The sequence below is a fragment of the Chrysemys picta genome, chromosome 3 (genome assembly GCF_011386835.1).
Source record: "Chrysemys picta bellii isolate R12L10 chromosome 3, ASM1138683v2, whole genome shotgun sequence".
In the NCBI taxonomy this organism is placed as follows: Eukaryota; Metazoa; Chordata; order Testudines; family Emydidae; genus Chrysemys; species Chrysemys picta.
In genome coordinates this window covers 112,848,051-112,861,302 of record NC_088793.1, presented here as the reverse complement: position 1 = coordinate 112,861,302, position 13,252 = coordinate 112,848,051, and the positions used below count along the sequence as shown (strand labels likewise).

The window sequence follows — 13,252 nt, the reverse complement described above, 5'->3', positions numbered from 1 at the left end:
TGAAGTATGACTGAGAGCTGCCCTCATCTATTAAAATCTATGAGCCACACACTGGGTATTTCTCATTCCAAACACTTGGCCTTTTCTGAAAGTGCTATTTTCAATTCTTCACGTGGGAAAAAAAAATCAGTACTATTTCAAAATATTCTTATTTGGTACCTAGCCATGTTGAATGCCAAAATATAAGATGGTTCTCTGCACAACCTCTAAATTGATTGCAAGTTGGGCCACAGTTACTTTTCACTATCATAAATTAAAGACTGTGGTTATTAGCCATTATTTACATCAGTCCTGGGCAGCTGATCATTGTTCATTAGTTAAAATCACAAACAATTTTTAAGGGGCTTTTTAAGCAGATGTATAAAATTAGAATCAACTTGATTCTAAAACTTACTTTTTAAATCTCCAAAATCCCCTTTTCATGTTTTTGTTTCATTTAGAGCACACTGCAATTCTCACTGATTAATATCACAGATGTTATAAAAACATTGGAGAGCTTCCCATAGTAGCACCCAGTAGACTGATCACAGATGAATTAAACAAGTCAAAAATACAACTTCAGGATAAGTGAATTCCAGGACTGCATGTGACAGCCAATGGCTTCTACAACTATCCATTATGCACATTAAAAAAAATGTGCATGCTGACAGGTGTAGTAAAATAAGAAGCCCTGTTAAAAAATTATTTACACTGATATTATTTTAAACAATGGATTTAAGGGCCAAATCCTATCTACCAATTTATGTACGTCATTCCCCTTGGAATCATCCATCTATCACTACATAATTTACAACTCTAATAGCCTAATATTTAGCTTTAGATAAAAACACAGAAGCTGCCTGAATGAGAATCAGGGTGCATGTAGTTTCTTGCCTCAAGCAGATGGCAATAGCTGATGCTTCAAAGGAGGGTAAATAACATACACACCTACCTAATCATGCAATGCTACAAAATCAATAGAACTTATGGATCTGAGGGAACAATCTGGCCCTAAACAAATATTATGAAGTATAGAGAGTCTTGTGCCACCTTTAAAACTAACAGATGTATTGGAGTGGGTGAATACTTTAAAGTGGGTATTCACCCACGAAAGCTTATGCTCCAATACATCTGTTAGTCTTAAAGGTGCCACAGGACTCTCTGTTGCTTTTTACAGATCCAGAATAACACGGCTACCCCTCTGATACTATGAAGTATCTGTAATATCTAAATGTCAGCTTTGCTAATGTTTAGACAAACAGGAGTGAACAGAAAAATAAGTGAGGGCTACAAATGTGCTGCTGTTGGGACAATCAAGATGTTTATATCCCAACCTATGCCCTCCAAATGTTTTTAAAGAGGCAATTAGGCAAATGCTTCAAAATGTAAGATAATTAGCACTTACATACGACTACATTTTATTGCCCTGCTGTACTGTTTTTTAAACACCCAGAACTGAGGCTGGTTGGACAAAATGCCCAGAACTTTTATTAGTTGCACAAGCACTCAATTCAAATTTGAGCATGTTCAGACTGCTCAAAACATCTAGTTCACATTGGGCAGCCCAAAGACTAAGCATGATGACATCAACAGGACATGGATTTGATTTTATGAGTACCACAGATAAAGTGAAGCACGGGACACACTTCAGACTACACTATTTGCCATCAGAAGTTTGAAACTTTATCTGCCGGCTGGAAGAGGAGTGAAATAAAGAAGAAGAAAAAAAAGGGATAGACACCACACTGTACTAAGTGAATATACTAAAGATAGTAAGGCACTGGGAAGCTCTGAAAGAAATTGCAGATTAGCCAGGAATCTTTAAGACAAGAGAACTAAGGTAAATTTTTCAGACTGTACTACAAAATTGTCTGGCATTGATAAATCTGAACTGTTGCTACTGTGCATTATGACACCAGCCCCCCAGCCCTTTTCTTGTGTAATGCAAAACTCCTGAAATAAGAAGAACAGAATACTAAATTTGGCATGCAAATCAGAAAAAAGTTTTCAAGGTTAAAAAAAATAATCTTATCTTAATCTAGATTACAGTCCTTTCCTTATTGGCGTGGGAAGGCATTTCTGAGTGCTAAATCAAACGTGAAAAATATGGGTCTGGAATAAGCATTGTTTTTACTTTTTCAAGCACAGAGAACTTTATACTGGAGGCCAGCTCTAAAGCAATTCTTTAGACCAGAGGTTCTCAAACTGTGGTCCGTGGACCACCAGTGGTCTGCAAGCTCCATTCAGGTGGTCCGCGGAGAATTCCCTCTAAGGTGTGTACCTGGGCGGCCGCACATGAGAGAACGAAGGGCCGCCCACCTAATTAGTGGAGCCGTGCAGGTATGGCTCCACTAATTAGGTGCCTGGACCCTGGAGAAGATGCACATGTAAGGTGAGGTGGTGGCCCTGGGGGGAATACGGGGTAACTGGGAGGATGCAGTGGGGTGAGAAGAGGGGGTGGGGGCAATTTAGAACATGGGGGGAGAGACAGCCCTCCTTCCCAGCCCCATCTTGGGGAGCTGCTGCAGTAGGGGAGAGAGGGAGAGACCCCCCCACTCCTTCCCAGCCCCAGCTCTGTGGCTGCTGCAGTAGGGGAGAGAGGGAGAGACCCCCCCACTCCTTCCCAGCCCCAGCTCTGTGGCTGCTGCAGCAGGGGAGAGAGGGAGAGACCCCCCTCCTTCCCAGCCCCAGCCTGGGGTTTGCCGCGGCAGGGGAGGGAGGGCACATCCATCGCATTAGAAAGGTAAGACTAGTGATATTAAAATTTGAGTTGTGCGCTTTTATTTGTAGAACAAAAAACGTTTATTAATTTTTTTTATATAGTGCTTTTATCCAAAGCACTTTACAATAGTTAGCTAACGGTACAAACAACATTTGGAAAGATCATTAAGTGGTCCACCGAGATCCTCAGCAGGAAACTACAATTTTTCAAGACAAAAAACAGTATTTAGCTTTATCTTTTTACCCTAACAGTTATAAGTGGAGAGTTTACTTAAGTTTATTTTCTTATCTCTGTTAGGACTATAATGATCTACCTTCATAACTACTCATGCAGGAAACCCATAAGGATACTTGTGCTCTTCAGGTGCAATTAGACAAAAAATATAGCTTAGGGGTTTGGAGAGGGAGTGTGATGTTTAAAAAGGAAGTTTTGTTGTATTTTGAGAGATTAAGGATAACATTTTCAAAAGCACCTCAGTGATTTAGGACCAGATTTTTACAGGTTTTCGGGTGCCCAAAGATGCAGATCGGAGCCTAGTGAAATTTTCAAAAGCCCCTAAGTACCTAACTCCCATTGAAATGAGTTCACCTGGCAAAGCTTCCTATTACAACATATCCACAGCCAAAGCCAATCTGCTATTTATAAAATGCCAGTAGATCATGTGATTTCTCCCCTGCCCCTTTCCTTTCCTTTTTGTATTACCTCTGTTACAAGTAACAGAGAAAAATGAGAAATAATTTGGGAAAGGAAACCTTTTAAAATGTTTATCTTGTCATTGTATATCATTTGCACAGTACATAACCTTGCAAAGGAAACATTTACATTACCAGAATAGAAATACATCACCATATTATACTATGCCTAGGAAAATAAAATTAACATGGTAAAATTAATAGCATGGCAGGATTACTCCTTCCTTTCTAAGAAAACTCACTGTATTTACTTATAAAGCAGCAAAAACAATGTCATTATAATGGTCTCATTATGGGTCTTTTCTGGAAAGTCTCAGAGCTAAGGTAACACCAAATTAGGTTTCAGAGAATCATATATATTAATGGCTAGCTTGTACCTGGATGCACAGAAAGCCTGTCACCACTTTTCTTCTTGCAGAGGCCAGACATAATCTTTGTCCTTGCATTCTTGAAATGCTCGGAAAGCAGTGCCTGCAACTCAGTAGGTGATAAAGAGCACAGCAGGGGCAAGGCTACAGTGCCACACAGTTCACCGGCCAGAAGAGTTGGACCGGCATACTACACTTACCTAACCCCGTACAGAAGTGTACTTGACACCTCCACCACATGCATTCCTGGAAACATTATGCTTGCACAATGGTTCTGGCAGTTGCTGCCAGCATGCAGGCCATTTTCACATCCCTCACCAATGAAGGCAGTGATTTGGGGGCTGGCCTACAGATATTTTGTACAACTATAACTACATTGAGTTAGAAAATGATACAGTTAAAGAGGTAAAATTGCCTAGTGTGGACACAGTTATTGCAGAATTAAGGGTGCATCTATCAGTTTGGTTTATTCCCATATATGTAGAGTCACAATCTAATGCTAAAATGCAATAATATTAATTATGTCTCATGTATTCCACATTATATTTACTAGTTGATAAAACACAGCTAATTTTAATTTTTTTTATGTTATCTACCAATTTGCCACCTACCACTCTTCTACTATCTGACACTAGCAGCACAAATACTGAGGCCTGGTCTACACTAATGCATTAGGTCAACGTAAGGCAGCTTACCTTGACCTAATTATGTTAGCGTACATGCTACAGCCTTGCTCCTACCGATATAAGTGCCCTACTACACTGACATTATAACTCCACCTCCACGAGAGGCATAAGGCTTATATCGGTGTAGTTAGGGTGACATAGTGCCCCCTGCAGACACTGAGTACTTACATCTATTGGTTGTTATTGTCAATTTCACAGCTCTGTGGGAGCTGCGAAATTAACAAGAAAGCTGTTTCCTCCACCAGGCTGCCACCGGCTCCTGGCTCGGGCTGCCACTCAGGTTCCCCACAGGGAGGCATGTTCCACCCCGGGATCCTAGCTCCCCACTCTGACCAGGCTGTTGCCCAGGCTTTCAGTTCCCTTCCAGGAATGGCACATCTGCACTGGGCTTCTCAGCACCCCCCCACCAGGGAGGGAACAGCTGCACTGGGCTTCTCCACTCCCCACTGGGAATGGGGCAGCCACCTGGGCTCTCAGCTCCCTGTTCCCAACTGAGAGCATGGCTGCACCTGGGGGGAAACTCTGTGCCCAGAGTCCGATCAGCTGCAGTGCTCGGAGCAGAGCCAAGCTCCCAGTGAGGAGCGGGGAGCTAAGAAGTCTGGTGCGGCTACCCTGTTCCCAGTGGGGGGCTGCACGTGCCTGTCACTCTTAAATCAGTGGAAGCGCTCTTGGTGTGGACGCACACCACCTACTGAAGAAGGGCAGTGTGGATATGACCCTGCACTGGCTGTAAGTCAACCTAATGTAAGTCAACTTAAGTTTACATTGAAGACACTTAGTCTCATTTAAAAATTAAGAAATATTAATGTTTATCTTGATAACCATTTCCTTTTAAGAGTACACCGTCCTCAGCATAAGCCAGTGCTGCATTCTTCATATTTACTCTCAGAATTTTCTTTCTTTTTTTTTAAACACAGACCCCAATTTCACTGAGTTCATGTATTCTGCATTTGTTTTTTAAGGTTTTAGAAATACGATACCTGTTGAAATACTTGCTGTTAAAAAGGGAAATTAAGAGGAAGAGATTTAGTGTGAGGGGTTAGAAACAATAGTTTAGCCCTGTTAGGCTATTGCATTTGTGAGCAAATACTTCACAAGAACAATGACAACTGTAACAATTTGATGACACTTCCTAAAGTGACCAAGTGATAATATTGTTCCAGAATAGAGGACCACTGAGCATTCTATTGTATGTATTGCCAAACTGCGTCATGTTGGCACCAGGAAAGAACAGGTTTGAAATCCCATTCCCACTGACTTCAATGAACTAGTTTTACCCAAGTTAAACGTATTTTTGTGCAAGCTATCAACAAAAGCCTGAGAGAGGAAAATGCTTTCTAAAAAAAAGTGGGGGGGGGGCAAGAGGACCAAATTGAGCTTTCAGCTACACCAATGTAAAACTCAGTGGAGTTACTCCACATTTACTAGGGAGGAACAGAGTACAATTTGGCCCAAATATACAACAGGAAAGCAACTGGTAAGGATGGAAGGAGCTCACCTTGCGTGGGGGTGGTCCATGGTCATCCAAGTAAGTGGAATTTCCTGGGGGGGGGAAAGAAACACAAAAATGATGCAATGTAATTTCAAACCCACAAAAATAACTTAGTGCTATCTTATGAGAATTAGTCTCTCTCCCAGTGTTTCTGTTTTGTCACAGGAACCAAGTCAAACAAATACTTTCTTTTGCTACATTTTTCTTTTGTTTAAAACTAGAGGTGATTTGGCTCATCCACATTTTTGACAGCCAGTTGCATAAATGTTAGAGTTTTAGTACAAAACTAAATGGTCCAGGTGTCTGAAATGGGACAATGATTATTAATTTAATAACCTTTAATTATTCACACTATTAAAAATACAGCCTACATGAATAAGCACAGAGTTGTAAACAATTATAATTCATGAATCTCAGTAGACAATTTAGTTTTAAAAACAAAAATATAACATCATTCTGGGACTGGCTCCTAGATTTTGGTCAGATTAAGTTGACAAACACGGTGTGATACCTGCACTAGACTTTCTGCATTTTCCTATACTGGATTCCCATCCACTGACCTGTGATTTATTTTCTGTCTCAGAAGATTCAGAAGGTATGAATAAACAACACTATTATATCTGCAATCCCAACTTGCTCTCCTTCCTTAGTCCAAAGAAAAAGCCTGTGATTCTCAAGTGCTTTCTTGTAGGTTAGTCCAATATAAAACACCCACAACTTCAGGATTTTTTCTATTTTACACACACACACACACACACACACACACACACACACACACACACACACACACACACACACACTTTCTTCGGTAACTCTCACTCTGTTCCCCATATCAAACAGAACCTTTCTTAATATACCCATCAGAGGACAAAAGGCTCTCAGCAGTTCTGGCAGTCTCCATCAGGCTGATGGCTGCATTCAAACATCTTGTCATCTGAGGCATCTCCAAGCCTAAGGTAGTAAGAAAATCCCTTCGTCCCTATACCACTAGGGTAGGTGGTATGAGGATAAAATTCATTAATGTTTATGAAGCACTAAGATACCACAATGATGGGGCCCACACAAGTATCGCGAGAGAAAAAGTTCCTTACAAATGAGATCCACTGATAAGTCCGTCTCTGGATCCCTGGATTGTTCAGTGCTGCAGCGGCAACACACAACGTCTTTGGGAGGAAGAAGTGCCTGATGTAGCTCTCAATGAAATGCTCTGGTTAGTTAAGAATGTGTACTGCAGACTCAAAGCGTTCCCAGAAATTCAGTCCTTGGCCCGAAGGACAGTGGCTCAACACAGGGATCTTGCAGAATTATATATGGTGCCATCATAAAAGGGAGCATTTTGGACAGAGGAGGCATGAAATCCAATATGTTTGCTAATGAGAGCTTCACACAACTAATTGAGTTAAATACAACTAATCGAGCCATCTTGTTAAAAAAAACTTGAATTACTATGTAAATTAAGTTAAAATCCTTTGTGTTTTCAATATTTCTTCTAATTCCTTTAAGTTTAAAAATCAGTTGTCTAACACTATAAAGAGCGGGAGTCAAGAAAAACTATAATCTAAGGTTCAACATCATGTAAAACCTACTCCAAATCCAAAGAAGATGTTTTTTCACAGTTTCCTTGGTCTGGCATGAGAGTCCACAAATGTAGAAGTCTCAACATTTTTTATTTCATTGAATTGGCTCTAAAGAACATACACATTTTCCAATTCAAGTCTCCCTCATATGTCCTTAATGCAAAATCAAAAGCTCATCTTCTTACTATTCTAATATAATAATACCTTCTCCTTGTGGGACTAATTAATTAATTAATTGCTATTTTCTGGTTCAGAATGCTCCACTCTCACCCTACATCTAATACTGCATTCCATTGCTAAGATTCTGATTACCTGGAAAGTAATTCTATTCACAGATAATTGAAAGGAGTCCTATATGGTCCTTTGATAAAATGGTTTTTCTATAGGCAAAGCCTCTGATAAAACATGTTTGATGGGGAAGAATCAGCAATTCAGAAAAAAAAATACTGCTACATATAGTCTGTCAAAGCCAAGACATTATGCTAATGCCATTCTTTCCAGCACTAGCCATAGACTATGTTTCCCTATGATCCGGCTGTCTGTACACATCAGTTATCCTTAACAATGAAGAGTTTGTATGGAGTAGCTAAATGCGTCCAGCAACGCACCCCGTAATGAATGCAGCCAAGAGAATGACGTTATTGATGTAAAAATGGCTTTTAATACTTTTCTTTAAAATAAGAGTAAGTTGTCTTTCTTGTTCTGTGTTAAGCACAGGCCTTTATTAGGCAATGCAGACAATTTTTAAATAAACAAACATTTAAAATTGTACATAATATCTGAAAAGTAGCAACTCACTAAAAACTATTAGATTTGTAATGGGTCCTTTTGAAAATATTACATCTTATTGAAAAAAAGGTATGTTTAAGCCTGTTTATGCACATTCACACTCATACACACCACTGTAGTTATTCCAGGCATTTGAGTTTACCAAAATTAAAAGAACATTCATTATAGTTTTAGCAAACAGCTGTCATGGTTAATTTTGCTGAAAAAAAGGATCTGAATTACTGCTGTTTTCTTTTCCTCTCAAGTTTCTAAACAGATCAGTACATTCATACTATATACTATAGCTTACAGTATGTTCCTTATAAAAGACTGAACTAGAAAGTATGAGCTAATGCCTTAAAAGAAGAACATCTTTTTGAAATATACATTAAAATGGAATATGGTCAAATTATCAACATCTCACCTTTCTATACCACTTTTTCTGTATGTTGCATTTTCCTCACTTTGGTTTCTTGAAACCAATCTTTCAGTGTTTGAGCAAGTAGAATTATCTTCATATCTGGCTTGTCACAGGTATTTCATGTGCTTGATTTCTGTTTTTAAACCAAATTTCAATTTTAGCAGCCTGATTTGGTTGCTACTACACACATTTAAAAGCAGTGAGTCAAATTCTGAGTGGATGTAAACAGATTCATTTGCCATGGAAGTCTCTGGACAAAATTCAACAGTGAAAAGTGGTGATATAAACTTGTCATGAGACAGATATAAGTGATGAAAGTTTAAATAGGATTGATTTGGAATCCAATGAGGGTAACTTGCACAAACCAAAAAGGGGGCAAAAAGGGTGGGTCACCAGCAGGGAAAATTAAATTCCACCCTCAAGTTAGATATCTTTTTCTGCTACATTTCATTCTTCTGCCCCTTTGGCATGTAAGTTGGAGTTATTTTGAACATGTACGGAATGACAAATCAGTGCACTAATTTGAATCCTTTTTTTTCAGTGTAGCAAGTTTAAAACAAATGTTCCCTTTTGCTAAACAGAGGAAAGCTTTTGCCAAATGGTTAATATGCTACCGGAGTGTAACAAAAAAAATCAGCAGATCCAGGAACGTAGGACATTGACAGGAGAGAGCATGATCTATAGCAGGGATTCTCAAACTTCATTGCACCCTGACCCCCTTCTAACAAGAAAAATTACTACACAACGCTGGGTGGGGGGACTGAAGCCTAAGCCCTGCTGCCCTGTGGGGAGGAGACAAAGTCAAAGCCCCTGGGCTTCAGCCCCATGTGGGGAGCCTGTAACCCAAGCCACGCCATCCAGCACTGAAGTTGGCCCCAGGTGGCAGGGCTCAGGCTTTGGCCCCCGAGCCCCATCAAGTCTAACGCCAGCTCTGGTGACCCTATTAAAAAGAGGTTCGGACCCAGTTTGGGGTCTCGATCTACAGTTTGAGAACTGCTGCTCTATGGCATGCTCTCCACTGCCTTCAATCCTGTTGAAGTCCTTTTTCAAATATTCTCACTGATCACCACACCACAGGATCAAGCCCTAAATTCATATCGATGCAAAGCCAATCTGAGAAACAGCTATACTGGGAAATACATCTGCAGGAAGTTTCATATAGCAAGATGAAAACCTGGTAAAAATGACGAAGGTCTTCTAGTACAGCAGAAGGGGTCATGGAAGGCAAACTGGGAATGGAACCTCAAAGACATCTACAAAACGCATGGAGGACTTGCATGTAGGAAAGAAGGCTCCACTTTCACCCCAACATGGCCTCTAACAAAATATATATATTGTTAAACCATGGAAGTTTCAATAAAGACATATCAAGAAAAGGCATTCTATTAACTGTTTCCTACTATAAGAAGTTAAAAGAGCTGAAAGAGAGACACAGACTCAGACTTTCAGGCCAGAAGGGACTATCATGATCATCTAGTCTGAAAGAAAGACGTGTCGTAGAGGTGAGCGGCTCATTACTAAGGTACTATATCATAAACACTACAGTCACTATGTTGATAAGACAGAATAGGTTTCCCTGTATAGCATGCTTACTTGAAGCAGAGAACAAGAAATTTATTATTCTGTGTTTACACAGTATAGCACCAGGAACACTTAGAACATTGTACTGGCACATGAGACGGTGCATGCCATCACTGTAAATATCAATAAGAAAAGAAAGTACTTTCTGAGGTGGCTATGGTATAATAATGGAAGGTAAATTAATCTGTTCACATTGAAATCTGGGTCCATAGCCCTGGAGTAACCCATTTCATGTAGTAACTGAGATTATTCTGCCCCACCTTCTCTCTCTCTCTTTTTTTTTTTAAATAAAAGTTATTAAAGATGCAGTTGATCCTAATTGTCCTGAAAATGTCATCAGATAGTTCTTTAGCACATTTATTCTTAAAAAACATGGTTTCCGAGATAAGCCAGTAACAGTCTTCTCCCTCCTTTAATATTATGAAAATTCTGATCACTTAAAAAAGGAATCAGTTTTCAGACTCATATCCACTTGAACTACATCAATACTGAATACCATGTTTGCACGGACTGAATATATATTCTAAATTCTCAGTTTTTTGAAGAAAAGAAAGAGTCAGGTATAGAATGAAAGAAATTAATGTCTTACAGTGGTCTGGTTTCTTAGATAATTTGTAGTCTTTAACATGTAGTGAGTCAGATATATACAAGGTCTTTGTTAGAACCTGATGGTTAAATCTTTTTTTCTGGAATCAAAGACATGGAAAGTTTCTCAATGAAGGACCAGCAGACCAAATTTAAACAAAGAAGAACGTTCAGCAACCAGATCAAGGCAGTTATTTCTATAGCCAATTCAAAACTAAATAAGGGAAGAAAAATTACAAAAATCAGAAAGACAGACAGACAGACATTTTTGGTATTGGGAAATACGGGAGAGTTGAGGTGAAAAGTACGTATGTACATTATGAGGATCAGTTGCTTGCACCCAGGGAGTAATTACAAGTTCTACATGAACAAATTAGAGATCAGGCAGAAAGAATAGAATGAAGAGCTGCAGGGAGAAAACATTAGGTTTAGGAAGGAGGAGAAAGGAGAGGACCATGCAGAGCTCTTAAAGCTTCCCTTGAGCAAGATTTTGCTTGGGGGGGATTAGAAGTTCTACATCTCAACTGCCATGTTTTCTGCAAACCTCCTTTCCAAGAAGCCTAACTTCCACTGGATTTTAATTGTATTTGGGTGCCTGGGATCAGTTCTTGGCCCTACACTATTTAACAGTTTTAATCAAGACCCAGAAGAAAACATAAAATCATCACTGATAAAATTTGCAGATGACCCAAAAATTGGGGAGTGGTAAATAATGAAGAGGACAGGTTACTGATCCTGAGCAATCTAGATCACTTGGTAAGCTGGGCACAAACAAACAATATATGGTTTAATACAACCAGCTGTAAATGTATACATCTAGAAACAAAGAATGTAGGCCACACTTACAAGATAGGGGGATTCTATCCTGGAAACAGTGATTCTCAGCAAGACTTGGAGGAGTGGATAATCATCTGAATGTGCGCTCTCAATGCAACATTGTGGCCAAAAGGATTAATGCGGTCCTGGGATACATAAACAAGGGAATATTGAGTGAGAGTTGGAAGGATATTTTACTTCTGTATTTGACACTGGTGTGACCACTGTTGGAACAATGTGTTCAGTTCTGGGGTCCACACTTCTAGAAGGATACTGATAAATTGGAGACTCTTGTGGCTCTTATCTGAACAATGATAAAAGGACTGGAAAACATACCTTATAGTGCAGCGATGGGCAAACTTTTTGCCTGAGAGCCACATTGGGTATGGAAATAGTATGGCGGGCCATGAATGCTCACAAAATTAGGGGTTTGGGTGCGGGAGGGGAAGAGGGCTCTGGCTGTGGGTGCGGGTTCTAGGGTGGGACCAGAAATGAGGGTCAGGGTACAGGGCTGGGGCTCTGGGCTTGGGCAGGGGGTTGGGCTGGGCCACATTGGGTATGGAAATAGTATGGCGGGCCATGAATGCTCACAAAATTGGGGGTTTGGGTGCAGGAGGGGATGAGGGCTCTGGCTGTGGGTGCGGGTTCTAGGGTGGGACCAGAAATGAGGGTCAGGGTACAGGGCTGGGGCTCTGGGCTGGGGCAGGGGGTTGGGCTGGGACCAAAGGGTTTGGAGGGTGGGAGGGGGATCAGGGCAGGGGCGGGGGGTTGGGCATGGGAGGAAATCAGGGATGCAGGCTCCAGGCAGCGCTTATCTCAAGCAGCTCCTGGAAGCAGTGGCATGTCCCCTCTATGGTTCCTATGCGGAAGCGCGGCCAAACGGCTCTGTGCGCTGGCCCGTCCGCAGGCGTCGCCCCTGCAGCTCCCACTGGCTGGGAACCATGGCCAATGGGAGCTGCAGAGCCAGCGCTTGGGACGGGAACAGCATGTGGAGCATCCTGGCTGCCCCTACACGTAGGAGCCAAAGGGGGGGGGGGACATGCCACTGCTTCTGGGAGCTGCGTGGAGCGGGGCAAGCCCCCGACTCCACTCCCTGGCTGAAGTTCAAGGGCCAGATTAAAAGTTCTGATGGGCTGGACATGGCCCACGGGCCGCAGTTTGCCCACCCATTATAGTGATAGAATTAAGGAGCTCAATCTATTTAACATAACAAAGAGAAGGTTAAGGTGTTATTTGAAGACAGTTTATAAACAACAATTGAACAAAAATGTGATAATGGGCTTTTTAGTAGACAAAGGCATAACAAGATCCAGTGTGCGAAAGCTGAAGCTAGACAAATTCAGACTGAAAATAAGACAAATTTTTAACAGTGAGGGTAATCAATCACTGAAACAATTTGCGAGGGTTACGGCGGATTCTCCCTCCTCGGAATTTTTAAATCCAGAGTGGATGTTTTTCCTAAAAGATATGCTCTAGTCCAAACAGAAATTAATTCAGGGAAGTACTGTGTCTTATGTTATACAGGAGATCAGTTTAGTTGATCACAGTGATGTCTTCTCGCCCCA

The 13,252-nt window shown here is 40.9% G+C and overlaps 1 protein-coding gene across 2 annotated transcripts in view; it reads right to left on the bottom strand.

Moving 5' to 3' along the window:
• UST (uronyl 2-sulfotransferase) overlaps positions 1-13,252 on the bottom strand; it is a 272,126-nt gene that overhangs the window by 157,371 nt on the left and 101,503 nt on the right. For both annotated transcript variants that reach the window (XM_005280434.5, XM_005280433.5), the window contains exon 2: positions 5,946-5,989. In XM_005280434.5, the coding sequence (XP_005280491.2) occupies positions 5,946-5,989 (44 nt within the window). The remainder of the gene's footprint in view (positions 1-5,945; positions 5,990-13,252) is intronic.